Source organism: Acyrthosiphon pisum, chromosome A2, assembly GCF_005508785.2.
Source record: "Acyrthosiphon pisum isolate AL4f chromosome A2, pea_aphid_22Mar2018_4r6ur, whole genome shotgun sequence".
Lineage (NCBI taxonomy): Eukaryota > Metazoa > Arthropoda > Insecta > Hemiptera > Aphididae > Acyrthosiphon > Acyrthosiphon pisum.
In genome coordinates this window covers 48,243,531-48,262,533 of record NC_042495.1, presented here as the reverse complement: position 1 = coordinate 48,262,533, position 19,003 = coordinate 48,243,531, and the positions used below count along the sequence as shown (strand labels likewise).

General features: G+C 32.0%; 3 protein-coding genes across 3 annotated transcripts; 2 read left to right on the top strand and 1 right to left on the bottom strand.

Moving 5' to 3' along the window:
• Positions 1–2,347: 2,347 nt before the first annotated feature.
• Dnttip2 (deoxynucleotidyltransferase, terminal, interacting protein 2) lies at positions 2,348–3,735 on the bottom strand. Its single transcript, NM_001162212.2, has 3 exons — positions 3,538–3,735; positions 2,692–2,856; positions 2,348–2,625 (listed from the first exon to the last, which is right to left on the bottom strand). Exons 1-3 carry the CDS (start codon positions 3,649–3,651, stop codon positions 2,407–2,409), a joined length of 498 nt encoding a protein of 165 aa, NP_001155684.1. The 5' UTR covers positions 3,652–3,735; the 3' UTR covers positions 2,348–2,406.
• Positions 3,736–9,551: 5,816 nt separating this feature from the next.
• LOC100168004 (uncharacterized) lies at positions 9,552–12,279 on the top strand. The gene is given in 3 exon segments (NM_001162300.1): positions 9,552–9,757; positions 10,987–11,213; positions 11,291–12,279. Coding segments are annotated over 3 exon segments (411 nt in total). The 5' UTR covers positions 9,552–9,731; the 3' UTR covers positions 11,449–12,279.
• Positions 12,280–15,038: 2,759 nt separating this feature from the next.
• On the top strand, positions 15,039–18,305 carry LOC100159120 (cAMP-dependent protein kinase catalytic subunit 1). Its single transcript, XM_008191597.3, has 2 exons — positions 15,039–15,240; positions 15,313–18,305. Exon 2 carries the CDS (start codon positions 15,375–15,377, stop codon positions 16,479–16,481), a length of 1,107 nt encoding a protein of 368 aa, XP_008189819.1. The 5' UTR covers positions 15,039–15,240; positions 15,313–15,374; the 3' UTR covers positions 16,482–18,305.
• The last annotated feature ends 698 nt before the right edge of the window (positions 18,306–19,003 follow it).

The following is a 19,003-nucleotide window of genomic DNA, read 5'->3' as shown; positions in this document are numbered from 1 at the left end:
TCGTAAAAGCAATTTTTCTTCCCGAATATTATTATTAATACGACTTCGCACTACAACAAAAATTAATACTACTACAGCACGTATTTTCGGGTATTATTATTATTATGGTATTATAGCGGTATCTATAATGTAAGCTGTGGCCCGGTCGACTTCGACTTCAATTGCAACAGGTTGGTGTAGTCTGATGGTGGTTGCCAGCTCGGTACGTCTTTTATACCGCCGCTAATCCCCATCAGCAAACACTGATTACTGATAGTCAACGTAACCGGACCGAAGAAGATTTTGTTTTCAGCGGACGAGATGATGGCGGGCACACGCCGTAGCGGCGCACGCACACCACAAGTCGACGGATATGTAGTATTATGTTATTATAGTATCGTTAGTCACTTAAGTGCCTATATATCTATAACGGCGTAACAACAGCTAGGTACCTATTATTATAATATTTTATATTATGAGCAACTCGGGCAGTGAGTCAACCAAGGCATAGGTATATTACAGTATTGAATTTGGCTCTCATTTTACATAAATATATATTTTTGGTGGGATATCATTACTTTTTGTATGTACATTATTATAATCTTACCTAACCTAGCCATGATGTATTATATAAATAAAGTTTATCACAATATACTATAATTCAGTTAATAACATTAATAATGTTTATTATAAAATATTTTCTGTTGTATACAGAGTATAAATTTATAAAATTAATATAAAATTATTTTATCTCTTTTTAAGTATATTTTTAATTATCATAATTTTATTTACTATAATTTCTACAGTACTGTTGGGTGGGTAATTCTTAATCGTAAGATGAAATATTTATTTTTTTTTAATTGTAATTTTTTTACAAATTAATATTAATTACATACATAGAAAAAAAGTATGTTGCTGCGCTCGGGTCACCAATATCGACTAGACGTATTTTTGGCGTGGCGATACCGGAAAGGTTAGCGGAGCTATATAAGTAAACATTACATTAAATTGGAGGCACTTAATTAATTAATTGAAAATTAAATATAATAGATCAAATAATTTGAAAATTATAATAAAATCAATTAATTTGAAAATTTTAAAATTTAAAATTTAAAATTTACAAGTTTCTGATTTTTCCCTTTGTATTCACCTAACTACCTATCTGTATGCCAAATTTGAATTTTCTAGGTCATCTGAAACATCATATTATACAATTTTATTGACAAATAGCTATAACAAAAAAGGAAGCTATTGTCAGAAAATAGTACTTATATGATGAATGTATACAGGGCGTTTCTGAAATGGATGAGGTAACTATTATATGCATACTCAGTGTGATGGCCCAATGAAGATTTTTTAGAAATTTTTTATCGATCTCGAAAATCTGGGTTTAAACAAATTATTTTAAGAACATTATCTTAAATTTAATCATAGTCAAGTTGTATTTCTTACAAAATTCACATACGAATCGAGGTGTCACATCATTGTAACATTTGTCGCGTTTTTCACGCTCGAATCACAGACTAAAAAAAAAATGGTATGGCACATCGATTTATGGGAACATTACAGTGGTGATATTTATTTGTTGGAATTTAACATACACAATTAAATAATGTATTATTTTACATTGTCAACTAACAAAAATGATAAAATAATAACAAAATTAGAGTTAACAAAATTTAAAATTATCAAATTTACATTTAAGTTGTGTTAAATTATAAAATAATCATAATTAAATACACTTTATTTCGAAAATCTATTTTCATCTACAGATTTTCAATGCGAGTATGTGATTGCCGATAACTTTGATGCATTTTACCAACCACAAAAATGAACTCCAATTTTTTGCCAACAAATTTGGTGTTTGACAAATGATATCAGCTACATTATTAATTCTCATTAAAAGTTCATCTCTATTTTTTAATTATTTGGCATAAACATGTTCTTTCTGCATATTCAATGTTATTGTTCAACATTTAAATTAAAAACTTTTAAATCTCAAAAACAAATTTATAGTGTTTTTCAATCTTCAATATCAAGTATTGAACTCAGCTTTAATCAAATCAACTAATGTTCTTTATGTAAAAATTACGGTCAATTAGTTATTTTATAACAGACATTACAGATAAAAGTTACCATATTTTATTACCTATACATCTAAATCACACAAATCAATGTATGTCAGAAAATTCGATCATTTAAAACTTTGTTAACCCTAATTTTGTTACAGTGACTTGTAATTTAACTATTTAAGTTAAATGACTGCCCAACACTGCCAATCGACAGCCTTAAAATGTAATAATTCAAAATAACCCTTTTAATTCCTTACTGTGAATTATTTAATACAAATTATTACATAACAAAGAAATCAAATTTTAAATTTATATTATTTAAAATGTACAAAAAGAAATGTTTTAAAACAAATAATTATTTTCTTTTCTTTTTAAGTTTATTCATTTTCCTATTTTCTTTTCTTATTTTAGATGCCATTTTAGGATTAGCCATTAATATATTCTTGTAACGTTTTTTAGTTGTTTGTTTGAACTCGGCATCTGCTAAAAGTTCATCGACCATTGTACGTTTCCGTTCCTTGTTAGTGAGACGACCAGATTTACACTCAAATGGTGAATCTACAACAGTACCAACCTAAAAATACATAACATAAATACATTTTAGAACAAAATTATTTGGATAAAATATTTTATAATTTACTTGGAAATATTTGGGATATGCTTCAGTTTCATTCTTTTTATAAAAACGTTTAGTATCTAGTGCTGATCTCATACGAATTAAGTCAAGATCATGTCGAATATTGTCTGTCAATTTAGTTGCTGGCAAATTAAACCAACCTTTGCCTTTAGTCTTTGCTTCTTCTTTCTAAACAAAAACATAGAATATACATATTATTATTAAATGTAATCATAACAAAGTATTTTTTTATAAACAGTAATTGCATATATAAATACAACTCTAAATGATTGGGTTTCTTAAAATTTGCTAGCCATTAATTGAATCCATTATTTAAAGTTTAATTGTAGTACATTAGAGATTAAAATCAGATACTAACAGTACTATGTTGGCTGATGTCATATTACTACCATACTTGCGTCACTAAAATTTAAATATTAATACAGAGCTATTTCTATAAAATGTAAAGACACAATGGAAGGATCAAAAAATGATAGGTTTTTGGAGGAAACAGAATAATAAAAAGAGTAGACATTAAAATTATTTTTTTTTTTTAGGTTTTAGATGATAAGCATAGATAGAAATTACAAACAGTCTAAAACTCATAATACTAGAATATTACAAATTTATACCAACTACAAACAGAATCATACAGTGATTAAACAAAATTAAATCGACAAAGAGTAACTATTTATTTACCTAGTCGATTAATAAAATGATACGTTAACTCTAGTTTTTAAAATTATTGACATACATTATTGATTTCAATTTTTAAATCTAGCGTTTGATCAATTTATCGATTCTATTATTAATTATTAAATGAACGAAACAACTGTAATAAATCCATACGATCATAGACAATTAGATTACCTGTTTAATTCTTTTGATGATCTTTGAGCTCTTTTCGTTCACTGGTACCTTGTAGTTTTTTTGGAAACCCGGTTTCAAAACGCTCTGACTCAGCAGCGCGTCGACAGCGTCCATGGTTCTATACTTCTTTAATGGGTACTAATTACCAATTAGTATTTAGTAGTCAATATTATGGATAAAGAAGTCAATATTCAGTATTTCAATCACATGTCGGAAATTCGGGTATATACTATATTACTATATAGTGTGGAAACTGTAAACTGTAAAGTGTGTTGCTAGATAGAGTGATAAGTGATAACTGATAACGATAAGAGACTCCAATGACCAAGGTCACGATTTAAGATATACAGGTTACTCAACGACCCTATAATAGTATGTACATACACAACAAAAGTGGTGCGCTTAAATGTTGATTTCTAACAGCTGATCAACTATGTGAGAATAACTACTAGCGCTCCAATACATAATATTGTATATCTATATTGATATATTTTGTAGTACCAAGAGAAATCACTATAATGCAAAAGCGCTAACTGTTATTCTTGCTATGACAAGATTGTTAATTTTAAGCGCACCAAAATATAAATTATAAGTTTTGTTGAGTAACCTGTATATCTTAAATCGTGACCAAGGTGGATGTACCTAATAAATTTCCACCTTGCCAAAGAACTTCAAATATTTTTGTTGTGTGCACAACAGCAGGCTGATGTCTACCAAGTACCGACATCGTATAAAATTAAAAATTGTGTTTCTTGTATTTGTATAATAGACAATAGTCTTATCTCGCTTCTAGTTAGAAGTCAGAATTTACTATTTAGATAATAATAAAATTATGATTTTTTGTATAACTTTTATACTGTATATGATCTAAGGTTAGATGTCTCTCGATAAAGATAACACTTTTATTTTCTCGTTTCTGGCCACCAAAATCCGAATAGGTACATACAACAAGTATAGAACGCGTATTAAAATCAAAATAATAAAATAATATGTCATTATGTCGAGTTGCTATTTCGTTTCTTGGTATTATCACAGATAATATAAAACTAAATACAATATTAATACCACCGTTCTTTTATATGTCTGTGTAATACATTAATATTATTTCATAAAATCTGTAGTATTGGTTTTTTGCAATTGATTCGATGATAATTCGATATGATGTTTTACGTCGCATTCAGTATTCACAGCTACGTCGTGTACTCGTGTGTCGCGTCGTGCGGCTGTGCGAGGGATTGGTTATTACATGGTTACGACTGGTAACCAATATGGTTTAAAAGTTGAGCTGTAGTAAATTCTTGGTATACTTGGTTGCAACTTGGTTATTACATGATACCAAAAAACTAATATCCAATCACAATACGATTTGATCGACACGATACTGCTGTGAAATGTGAATCCGACTTTAAGTTAATTTTAATCAGAGTAAGAATTAGGGTTTATCCCCCCGACTCCACATATATATAACTATCTTTATCTATATTTGTGGTTTATCCACACGATCACACATACTTAAAAATATCTTAGTCCGTGGCACGAATTAAAGATATGTATTAGTATATAGCTTATATAGTTTTTTTAATTTTATGGTATGGATTGATCTCTCCATGATAAAATATATTTATTATAATTTGTCATGGATCTATCTTGATTCATGTAGAAGAGTTTGTTAGTATATAATATTAAATCGTGATTTCTATTTCAATAATATTATTGCTATTATTCTATGGTAATACTAGGGAAATCCAGATATACAGCTTAATGTTGTTTCCTCCATGATTAGGAAACAAAATGGTAGACAGGGTCTATAACCTTTTTTTAATAGTATAATACAAGATCAATAATCAATAATGGTTTTATTGAAGGTACTTGAATAAATTGAATTTTTGAATGTTATTGAAGTTGATCGCCGATCGTGACAATCGGTTAGGTAAATACTATACAAACGATATATTTATTAATTGTATATAATTAATGATATAATAGTATTACACCGTATTTCGATTGAACTCCGAAAAAATCAACGAAAAACGTATTTATTATATTTTATTTAATGTATAAACCTACTCGGGCGTCCACACTTAGTATTTGTTTAAATTAAAATCTGACAAATGACAAACGTAGATGTTAATATTTTTATACTTCAAAGTTCAAATATTAACAATTTTTGAATTGATTGGTATATTATATACATATATTTTTGGAATTTTTAATAGGTCAACGCCAGCGCGTGATAACAATTAACCGTAATAATAGTAATACATAGTATTATAGTATGCATTATGCAGTAATGCAGTTGGTACGTGCAGTTGATACGTATGCAGTAGGTATGTACTTATAGCGATTAGCTAGTGGCGACGACTGTACAAAAATAATATAATATCATTATAATTCAGCGTGAAATCTGGTCCTCGATAATGTTGCACTTGGTTAGTTCCATCTAAATGACTAAATTCGATCTAATATTATATTATTATTATCATCTATAAAGATTCGCCATAATGTTATTGTTCTGGATTACGTCTTGCTTACAACGCGAAAACGAAATACAATTATTACACGTGACGTGTCAACCGTTCTTCCGCCGACAACACGACACGATTATAACGATAATAGGGTAGGTAACCTACCTATGTCGGTAATTTATGTTTTAAAAAAAATAATATGAAACATTTTCTCGCAAAACGCTGCCAAGGCGTGCGCCGATCCAAGTCGGTACGGTCTCGTCGCGTCGGCGTGTCACGATCGCGTAAATTGTAAATCGTCGAGCGCAGTTCAGTAAATAAAAATTATAATATAACATTATGGGTTATTCGAGGACGCAACTGCGATACTAACAAAAAAAACTCGTGGCGTGTGGACGTTTTGAATAAGGTGGCTTACTGCTTCTTACTGGTTTATATTACTGAAGGGTTTTAAAATGTAGTCGTTTTAGAGTGAAAATGACTAAAAGCAAATTCATATCGGAAGAGTTACCTATAGCGTTTACGTTTTACGTATAGTTGTGTGTTTGGTGACCGATTTTCGATATCTCGTGATTCACCGCGAAAATATGTCGTACGACGTAGAAAATATATATTTATAATTATATATAATATTATAACGCGGATCTATAGATACAATTCCCCTGGACTTGATGTTTTGCGCTGTCGCATTTATATTATTATAATAACGTATAAAACTATAAAATCGTGTAGTCTACCGACGCACAATGGCCGCGTAATCATCGTCGACCGTCGTTCTCCTCAATGGATTTCTATGCCATTGTGTACTGTTATACCTATTATTCTAAATACTATATATTATATAATATGTTATATACTAGTATAATATACACTTTTGTGAACTCCGTTCTCTATAGATCGTTAGAACATTCATAGGTACATTTCGTTAATTTCGTTCGTTGGACGGTTCAGTATAATAATATTATTATTACATCGTATTATATAGGTAGGTTTAAAACGGATTTGTTTCGCGTTTGCCGGTCGATTGTCCGCGTCAGACCGCGTATGGTTCACAAACAGTATACGTGCGTTAATCATTAAATATTAATATGCCTTAGAGACCAGAGTACCAACCCCGCTGCACTCAATACGTACGAAACTGGAAATAGTGTAAAGTACTAGACTCTAGAGTCTAGAGTAAATATAATAATGTATCTAACATAGGTTAAGACTTAGGACTCGAGAGACGATAATATATTTCACTGTTTCAGATTTCAGGGAGGGTCCTCTACGCCAACGGAACAGTAAAGCACCCTCTATCCGTTAATCGGCATCCCTCGAAAACGCTCCGAACTGTATATTTTACACGTATGGTTGGGGACACCGACGGCTGTTTTTAGCGCCCCCGATGGAGTTTTTTTTGTCAGGGCTATTAGTATCAATAGTTAAATTCTGTTACTAAAATGAATAATACAAGCAGATAGCCCTAACAAAAGTACACCACTGGAGACGCTAATATCAGCCGCCAGTTTTCATGTCACCCGACTATAGACGTATACGAATATTCTCGGTATTAATTGGTGTGATATTCGTTTATCAGCGTTTCAGTCGGAGAATCGTATTTTTTTCTCGGAAAGTCAGAATTGTGTCGAGACGTGGACAAAAAAAAAACCTGTCTACATTGCGGTTTTTCCGAATTTTTATTTTTACCTTCGAGGAATAATAATATAGCCATATAACTATAGACAAGAGGCAAGAGAGTGATCGTCGCGAAGTGTTATGATTTTCCATCAATATCAAAATATGATTAACGCGGCGTTTCGACCGCCTGAAATAATAATTTTCATAATATTGTAACAACGTTCGGTTATTTCCGTTTAATAAATCGATCGTCGGCGTTGGTGTGGCGTCGTCCCATACTACTCATTACTCCTTTGTGGTTTTTATAATATTATTATTACACCGTCGGCATCTGGCACGCGTCCTGCAGCTGCTCTGCCAAAGAACACGGTGTCGGTGTGTGTGACACGCACACTTGAAAGACGGGAAAAAAAAAATTATGAAAAAATATTGTAGATGTTATGACGATGGCGTACACCGCCGCCAAATAATAGGTCTCACAATGGAGAGGGGCAAGGGGGTTATTTACTTTTTCGTTCGTTTCGATATTTTGTACACTGCACACGCATTAATGTACGTATGTTATTATCAATATCAATTGGCAATTAACAATATAATTGCGACGGTGAGCAACAGATTAGCTAGGACTTCGGAATTTCCGAACAAAAATACTCAAAAGTAGATGAATGGTATCGATTATATCGTAGCGTAATATTACTCAATGGGTTATATTATATTTTTATACATATTTTGAAAGTAGTAACTATAATAAGTAGTATGATGAGATGTAGCATTTTAATAGCTGAATACGAAATGTATTTACTGGGGGGTGATTACTGGATGGACGCGTAAGACAAAATTTGTCCTATTTTTATTTATGGAATTTGAGCACCCAATACGACGAAACACTGAACAGTTACACAGGTACGAACATACGATGAGTCGATAAATAACGCAAAGTTCGTAGAGGACGCGGTTACAGGATTTCGGATCATCGATCGCATGGCGAGAAAAACAGCAACGGTCATCACGTCATAATAATGACCATATTACCATTATTGTTTAGATTGGTCTACCAACAATAATATAATATTACGAAGGATGATCGTTTGGATAAAAGGAGAGATAGCAACCGCCTACATATTATTTCGTACAACAGTATTTACTATTTAGTATAAACTATATTATTATATTTTTACGACCACTGCGAAATGATGATAATAATATTAAATACGAGTATTACGGCGGCGGCCGACCAAAATATATAATATATATCATATACCATAATAAATGTTATGATATTGTTGATTTTTCCCTCCCGCCGCCACAGTTGTAAACCCGCCAAAAAAAACCCAATACAAACGAATGGTAGGTATAGTAATAATAATAATAATAAAACGTACGGCAGAATAATGTGGAAAGAAAAAAGATGTATAAAAAGCGAGCGAAATTGTTGGATTACAGCGATGGTCGGAGGCGAGTGGTCGTGAACTCTCGATGAACGACGGTCGGAGGGGTCGCGAGCGTCGTGAAAACATAAAAGCCGACCTGTGTTGCCAACCGTGAGATTGTTTACCGGGCAGCCCACGCTGTTGGTCACGCCGCACGGATGTCGCCATATCGGATTGGCTCGACCGATCGAGGTCACTGCGCATGCGCCCTAATGGTTCAACGGTTTTCACCCACGCCGATCGGGCCCACAGAATCGCGATCGATGGCCGTTCGATTTTGGCAACTCTGAGCCCTCAAAAACCACCCGAAATGGGATTTTTTGCGACGAGAGCCTGTCAGAGGTAAACACCTGTCGTTTCCGTGTCGTCTGCAACGTTTCCGAGCCCCGAATCGGGTCTGGTGACCGGCGGACGTGGTCCGGCACGACATCGATAGTTTCAGCGCGCGGTCGATAGTTGAGGGTACGCGCCGCGGTCGGCGTCCGGCGGCATTCCCTCCATTGTTGCCGCCGCCACCGACGCTTCTTCTCATTCGCGAAACGCAAACGCCGCGTCTCTTCCCTTTGTCGCTCTTGCTCTACGGTTTATTTATTCCGAGTCCGTTACCCAACGCACAACACAGTTCCTATCCGCTTTTCGCTTGCTCTTCTCTTGACAAACGCTAAAAATACCGCACATAATGGCCGACGTTGTAGCTGATGTTATGTGAGTCTTTATTACCATTATTAATAATTATTGACAATATTATTACCTATTAATGTTATTAGGATTATTATTACTATTATTATTATTATTAAAAGTATAATGTAGGTATTGTATATATTATTATTATTGTTTTGTATCATTATTGTCGCCGTTCTTCGCGCCGACGCGCCGTGGCCGCGGGTGCTAACGTCGCCGCCACCACAGTCGTGGGGGGCCGCTTTTCCCCCCGTCCGCCGCGATCGCGCGCATACCTCTTAGGACGCCGACGCCAATGCCGCGCCGAGACGTTTGCTCGCCGCGAGTCTTTGACCGCTGCCGACGATCGTCGTCTCCCTCGACCCATGACGCCGCTTCGCCCGGCGGACGCTCGGCATCGGTAGCCTACCCTCGCTGGTTGACGGAACGTTTCACCCGAAACACTATTTCAGTATTTTCCCTTATGTGACAACCGGCCTCAGGCGATTGTCGCGGTCAGGCGTGGGAATCACATGGTCGGTGCTCGGAAGCGGTTTTACCTGTCGATCGCATACGAAACTCTTCGTTTGTTGACCTTGCCGCCGACAGACGCCGTGCAGGTTTTTTTTTGTCGGATCACAAGGTGTCCGTCTAAAGTGTTCGCTTATCTGACCATGTCGCCAGCCGCGCACGTATGTCTAAACCCTCGCAAAAAAAAAACATTTAAATTATCGATAACGTATAATAATAACATGATGTGTGTTGTTACTTATGCAGTGTCACGCTCCATCAAATCACAATTTACAGAGGTCGGCCATGTAGCACGTTGACCCCTCATTCTTGTAATCATCATTGCCCCCATAATTGGCTCATTAGTTAGTTGTCAATATTGCTCTTAATAATTTAGTAGACTATCTATGTCGACCTCATGTGTTCATTCATTTACTCATTCTCTGTGTAAACAAATTAAATATTTGATAATTATACCCTAATCCATCGTGTTTTAGTAAGTGCATATGTTGGGTATAGGATAAAATTATTACTTTTAACCTGTTTCATGAATAAAAGAATTGTTTCAATTGCTGGCAAACACCTGGACTATAAATTAAACAGCCGCTGACCACCTGCTGGAATTTTTATATAACCACTTCCCATACTTTCTAAATCTTATTTTCTTGTAGATACATAATAATGATCGTATGATGTTTGGTTGAATCATCTTTTTTTGATTTTGTAACACATTTTTATTTTATTATTATTTTTGTTTTTATTAGTGAAACTGTCACCACCCCAGAAAAGAAAGTAGCTGACTCACCAGTGAAAGATAAGAAGGTGCCAGATTCTCCAGCCAAGAAAGTTGAGTCCCCAGTGAAAGAAAAGGCTGCTGAAAATGGATCTGCAAAAGCTGAAGAGGAAGACGATGAAGTTAAAGAAAATGGTGCTTCAGAAGAAGAGGAAGATGATGATGTAGTAGAAAAAGAACAGAATGGTGATACCAAAGGTTTGTTTTGATAATATTTAATCATTATTTTATTTAACAAAGATTCAATTAATTAACTTTATATTCATTTGTTTTAGACGATGAAGAAGAAACAGACAGTTGTCAAAAAGGTGTTAAGAGGAAATCTGGTGCTTCAGAAGCAGCTGTTGAACCTGAAGACAGCGAGAAGAAGGCTAAGTTAGAAGAAGCCGAAGAAGATCCAGCTACTGCGGAGCCCCAATTTGTCGAAGCGTAAACACATGTCCTTGACATTAAATTATTCTAGACCCTACCCTCCTTTTGTTATAATGATAACTACCATTTTGACTTCGAAGCAGATCTCTTTGATACATGAATTATAAACTCTCCATGTTCAATTTGTAACTCTGCTCCAAATTATAATATGACGTACAAATGTTTCCTTTTCTCAAAACTCGACAGCTCCGCGGTACTTTGATAATTAATTAATTTTAAACTTAATTTTAAGTTAATGGTTTTTTTTACGTCTTAATGAACTTGGTCAATTTTTATTTTATATCTTTTTACTATAGGATATGGTAAAATTATATTATACAAAAGTATAGTTTTAGACAAGGGATGGTTTCTTTTTAATTTTAATATTGAAAACTATCAATATTTCTCTAAACTACAATGTAAGTAGCTAGAAAATTAGTAGTACCTGTTGTGGTCCCACTAGTAGGGTTTTTGTATTATATTCTACTTTAAATTTAAATAAACAATTTATCTATAAGTTCAAAGTGGAATACATTTTTAAAACTATAATATAATATGGTTGTAATTACAATTTACCTATTTAGCATAATACAGTTCTAGTATTAAATATATTTACCAATGGTAATTATATATATTATATAGTCTATAAAGTCCTGCCTATTTTATTTTTTTTACCCTTGTATACACCCCATTTCATTAAATTTTTCTTTGTATAAATTTGGTGTAATTTTTATGATTATTTAATGATATTTTTCAAAGTTCTGTTTTGGTAATACTAAAATCTGTGTATCTTACACAGTCATAAATTGTACTGTACTGTATCTGTTTTAATTAATAAATTGTCTAGAATGTATAACATGCATTTGTGATTTATTAGATTAACTAAATCCTACTCAATACCAAATTATTTTTTAATTACATTAATTTTATTTTATAAAAATGTTAATGTTAACTATAATATATAGTTATTAAGTAATAATAATAATAAAAGAGAGACTAACAAGTTCTACAATTAATATGCTATAATATAAACTTTTCACATAAATATAATTATAATTTGTATTGTTTGTCAAGTATTATATTTTAGTTAAATTTGTAAATTAGTCATAATTAAGAGAACAATTGTTTTGTGACATTTTTAATACAATACATGTAATGAGTATTTACTTAGTAGGTAGTATCCTCAAATTCATTAGCATTTCAATGAAAATGTTTTTCTTCATAGGTAAATTATATTAAAAATTGGTTAAAATAAAAATAATCAGATTTGTTCAAAAAAATGTTTCATTTACAATATTAATGGTAAAAAAATAACATTTTCTGTTAAAATTATGAGAATTTATTGTATTCTTATTTCATGCTTAATATTTCTATGGTTAATTATCAAAGTGATTTGGTCTATTACACTAACTTATTCAATGCATTTTGGTTTTAACAGTCATGAGTTACGTAATAGATATTTGATTTTATAAGTTTGTATTTTCTATGCAGGAATTTCAATGCATTCAGAATTTTTTTTTTCTGGTGAAGTTAATGTTATGGTACAAATTACTTCTTTGGTTTAATTTTTTTGTTATAACAGAATTTTTATGGTATTTTAATAATAATTTAATTTGAAAAGTGTATTTTGAGATTCTGTAAATTAATATATATTTCACTACTAATACTAACAATCAAAATTATGAGATTAATTATTAATCTCATAATTTTAAATTCCACCCAACTAATAATATTGAAATGGGTAAAATTATAAAACCGTCAAAATGTATAATATAATATAATACTTTTATGATCTGATACAAGTTTATCATTATTCACTATAATATCAGTATATTATCCTACATAATTTATTGAAATATATTTCTATCTACTATGTATATTATTACATTTTAAAGAATTGTATTCTTAATATATTTGGTGTAATTGTTAGTTTTTAGTGCATTATTTTGAATAGAGCATTTATGAATTTTTCATTCGTCTATGGTATCAATTCCTAGCCCAAATTATAAATATTTTAAAGTATTTTTTTGTTTATTAAAATCATAATAAAAGGCCATTATGAGTAAATATGCTATTAGTATTTTGTACTTAAGTAATAGTTATAAATTTCAGTAATTATAATAGTATAAATAACAATAATTATATTTGTGATGACTGGTGACAAATGCGTAATACGTTAAGATTAAGATTCCTTTTTTTTTGAAAATACCTAAAACTTGTTTTCGTGTTGCATTGATTATTATAACGTATTGACTTAAATGTGATGTGATGTAGTCACTAGTCATGAAGATGATTACTTTGCCAGTGATATGTTCTTGAGTATTCATAATATACTAATAATATAATATATTATAGTATTGTATATACCATTTGTTGTACAGAATAACTTTAAAATAAAATAAACCATCCAACTGGTCTATTATTCAAGTTGTCTATTACATTTTTAAGACATGTTGCTATTATTAAGTCTATAAGTATTATATTAGTAGTCAGTAGGTATAACGTCATACTAACTAAATATTTAAATATTGTTAAAATGTGTATATATATATATTTTCTTTCTGTAATAATTTATGATGAAAACATAATAAACATTAAATCATCTGTTTACGTTAGGTAAACCCTTACCATAATGGATCTTTAAAATAATTTAGTCATAATCCTTGAAGTTATGTTCGAAAGTTGTAAACATTTCGTGTGACGTGCACAATGTTTCCTTTTAGAAATCTTAAATGTTGATATATTAAATAATTAATACTTTTAACATATTCCAATATTATGGTGTAAAAACTAGAAAGTAGAAAACGTATTAGGCTTGGCTATGCATGATGTCATGGAATATATTATAATGTTATGTGTTCATAACAAGAGCTCGGAAGATATTGTATTTACTCAATTAAGATTAACTACTAAATAGTAAACTGGTTATTTTTCAGATGGCAAAAAGAGAGTTCGACGGTACTACTATTAATCTTAATTTTCGATCTAAGACAGGATAAATGTAACGTTCATCACTACGCCGTAAAAGTACTACACAACCACACGATAATAATATTATGTTCAATACTTTGGTGTATTTTACATTTTTATTGGGTAATTAATAATTATATATTATGAAGAATTAATGTCATAGTGTAAGAGACGCGCCAGTTGCGCAGGCATTCGGGAAGCCGCCAAGAGGGATGATCGGCGAGGAAGTCTGAAGAGATGACTTAATAATAATTAATAAACTGTTTGTAGTTATACTACAAATTAACTTGTGAAGTAACTAATGAGCAGTTGACATGATAATATTTTTTTGTTCGAACACCGCACGAGACCGGTCGCCATTTTGGTCGTTATTGGCAATTGCCATTCCCCGGCGCGGTGGTGAGGCCGCGAGGGAGACAGTAGACAGACCACGGACAGATCGTCGGTGCCCGGCGGTGGCATACGGGCTGTCGGGCCATGGTCCATGGAGTACGGGCGAGTGGCGACGGTAGTTGTTGTGCTTACAATGGGTGGTGTGAAGGGAAATCATGCGGTGGCGGTGCACAGTGCGCTTTTTCTTCCAGGGTCCGGAAGTCGTCTCCTCCACGGATCGCCCGCAGCTGGTCGATCGGCCATTTTGAGAATTTTTGGTCGGGGGAAAAAAAGGAAAAATTCTTTCCCTATCAATTTTTTCTATTGACCATTTTGTTTATGTATTTCCGTGATTTTAATCCCATTACCGATCGCCGTAAGTCGTTGATTAAACAATAATTAATTATGACAGTGCCCGAGCGTTTGCGAATATCGCCGTCGTACCGCCGAACCAGCCTCGTCCGATTCTGAGGTAAGCCCGTGATGATACACTATAAGGCTTGATTAACCTGACAGTATAGAGACGGTTTCGATTAAAATATAGCGTTGACCGTGCAGTGGACGTTCGGCGCAGCACACTAAAAATCAGCTGAACGACGTTAGTTAATGACAACTCGTTCGTTGGGAGCCCTGGAAGGTAAAAAAGCGAACGCAATGGGCAACGCCGCGACGGCTAACAAGAAAGGCGACTCGGCCGAGAGCGTCAAAGAGTTCCTCGACCAGGCCAAGGAGGATTTCGAGGAGAAGTGGAAAAAGAACCCAACGAACACGGCGGCCCTTGAAGACTTTGACCGTATCAAGACGTTGGGTACGGGCTCGTTTGGTCGTGTCATGATTGTACAACATAAGGCTTCCAAGGAGTATTATGCCATGAAAATACTCGACAAACAGAAAGTGGTCAAGTTGAAACAGGTAGAACACACGTTGAACGAAAAGAGAATTTTACAAGCAATCAGTTTCCCGTTCCTCGTCAGTTTGAAATACCATTTCAAGGACAATTCCAATTTATATATGGTGCTTGAATACGTGCCGGGAGGTGAAATGTTCTCTCACCTGCGGAAAGTTGGCCGATTCAGCGAGCCACATTCGCGTTTTTACGCGGCTCAAATAGTGCTAGCATTCGAGTACCTACACTATCTTGACCTAATCTACAGAGATCTCAAGCCAGAAAACTTGCTGATCGATTCGCAGGGCTATTTGAAAGTGACTGACTTTGGTTTTGCGAAACGTGTCAAAGGGCGAACATGGACCCTGTGTGGTACGCCTGAGTATTTGGCGCCTGAAATTATATTAAGCAAGGGATATAATAAAGCTGTTGACTGGTGGGCTCTTGGAGTACTAGTATACGAAATGGCTGCTGGTTACCCACCGTTCTTTGCTGATCAACCTATACAGATATACGAGAAAATCGTCTCGGGCAAAGTACGCTTCCCATCACATTTTGGTTCTGACCTAAAAGACCTACTGAGGAACTTGCTACAAGTGGATCTTACTAAACGATTTGGCAACCTGAAGAACGGTGTCAACGATATCAAAGGACACAAGTGGTTTGCATCAACAGATTGGATTGCCGTGTTCCAGAAGAAAATTGAAGCTCCGTTCATTCCTAGGTGCAAAGGACCAGGAGACACAAGCAATTTTGACGAATACGAGGAAGAAGCATTGAGAATCTCTTCGACGGAAAAATGCGCCAAAGAGTTTGCTGAGTTTTAAGGTATGCAAACTGTCTATTTTATTTAGATACATTTATACATTTTGTTTTTGCAACCTCAGTACACAATTAATATTAAAATAGGAGGACCAAACTGTTTATGAGAAATTCTGCTTGTATCGAAATTATTATAATTTAGTAGGTTTTTACTAAGATGGCTTTGTTTAGCCAGTGGCGTTCGCAGGAAATCAATTTTGTCCAAGAGTCAGAAAACTCAGAAATATTGTTATTACATCATTGTGTGAATATCTACACCATGCCGAACTAAAATGACAATAGTACATTTCATACATATAAATATACTTAAGTATATTTATACAATATCAAAATCTTGCTCTACCTTAGATAAGATACAATCTCTTTTTATATTGATTGTGTTCTTTTGTTAACTTGTTTACAATATCTGAATTAATATATTTCTTTTGATCCTATCTTGTTGTTAGATTTTGACAAATTGGGACTTTAGAGACATAATAGATAATTGAAATATAGTTATTTGTAAAAATAAAATAAACATATATATAATATATATTATAACAATAATAATAATAATAATAATAATAATAAAAATAATTATTAATAATTAACTAAATTAAAATATTACTAGCTGTTACTTATATCATATTATTATTATATAGTGTATTCTGACCTCTGCGTACACCACTGCCTAAGTTTTCTCAAACCTTTTTATTTACTCAAAATAATCAAATATGGTTTAATCAACTATTAAAATGAATAGAACAATTTTTTTTTAGCCAATAATTTAAGTGTATACGTAAATAATTTTCCTCATCATAATGTATTATTTTATGTTTAAAATCGGTGCCATTTGTATTGAACCACCATTTGAACAACAGGTATCCGATTTCATTGCTTTTATTATCTGTTTAAACATTCTAAAGAGCTTGTCTAATATTAATTACTGTATGGTAATTATTAATGTTATTAATTTTTTTTTTCGGAATTGGATAGTTCCTAGTGAAGTCACATTATAAATTTCCAATGTTAATTCAATTTTTTGTTCATACAATAATGTTGACAAAAAAAAAAAAAATAATAATAATAAAACAATGTTCTGAATGGTTAAATCTATTATGTAAAATGCTAAAATTTTGAAAAAAAATTGCATTTAAATAATATAATATTTACTTTTATGTTTTAGTTCAAATGTAAAGTTTCTTAAAAACAAATTTGAGTAATTGTTAATTTTTGTATAGACATTTAAATAATTTTTTTTAACTTGTTATAATATGTTATCTACACTTTTTGATGTTTTATTTGGAATTCACTAAGAACTATTCATTTTGTATTCTGTTTTGTTTTTCTTTATACACATGTATGTATTTGTTTATTTATTTTTATTTTTGTGTCGAGTGCAATGCTATAATGTGTTAAGTGGTTTTTTATGTAGAGTTCACACTGAATATATACTACATAATATACAATAATAATTAATATAATTATAATTATAGACTTAAACAGTTAAAGATATACTAGATATTAGCATTTTATTAGGTTTCTTTAAAAAAAAAAATTTTGTCCCATTAATTATACCTATTTAATATATAATGTTAAATTGGCTTGCCAACATTTTGTGACAGAATACTAATACCCATGTATGTATTTTTTGTTTATATATATACTAAGCTCTAACTGATATTTCATTTTTCGTGCGGAGTTCAGGGTATGTTTCCCGGAGTTAGAAGCATCTACATATAACAACTTGTACTTAACTTAAAATTATGTTTTTCTTTAGGTATCAGTCTTGAAATGGTGTCAGCTCTTATGATTTTAAGTTATAATAAAACTAAAAATAATTTTAATAATAATCGCTTTACTTATCTACTTATTTATTACACACCTACAGTCTTTTTGTGATTTCTCCTAAATTAATTACATTAATTATGTTTTATTTTAATTATTTGTTCGTCATTTTGTAAGAAGCACAATCTATGAAATCATATTCTTGTTACCAATATTTACCATGTTTAGATTTTAAATGTGTAATAATCTAAAACTTAGTCTAAATGAGCATAAAAGATCCCTAGTCAGTATTTCAAAAAACTAAAATAATAATTATTGTTTTTTTAATATTTCACTTTATTATTGTTTAACTTTTGTTTTTCGATTGTCTATTTTTAGTTACAATTGATGAGTATTATTTTAAATTATTATTACGTTTTTATTATTATTAATTGTGATGTTTTTGTTTTGTGTTTTAACAAATCATTAGGCTATATTATGATAAAATTACAAAATAATATTTCTAATATTTTAGATGGCATTTAATATTAGGTATTGTTTGTGTATGAATTTATGTTGGTTTTATTTATATTTTATTTTGTAGTGTTCTTTTAGATCTATCATAATAATAATTATTATTATAATACTATGCTGTATATATATTATATTTTATTAAAATCATTTAAAAATAATATTTTTGTTGTTTTTATGAATACAGTTGTGTACCTACATTAACACAGTTTACCTGAAACTCAGATATTGAAGGTGCAGAATATTAAGA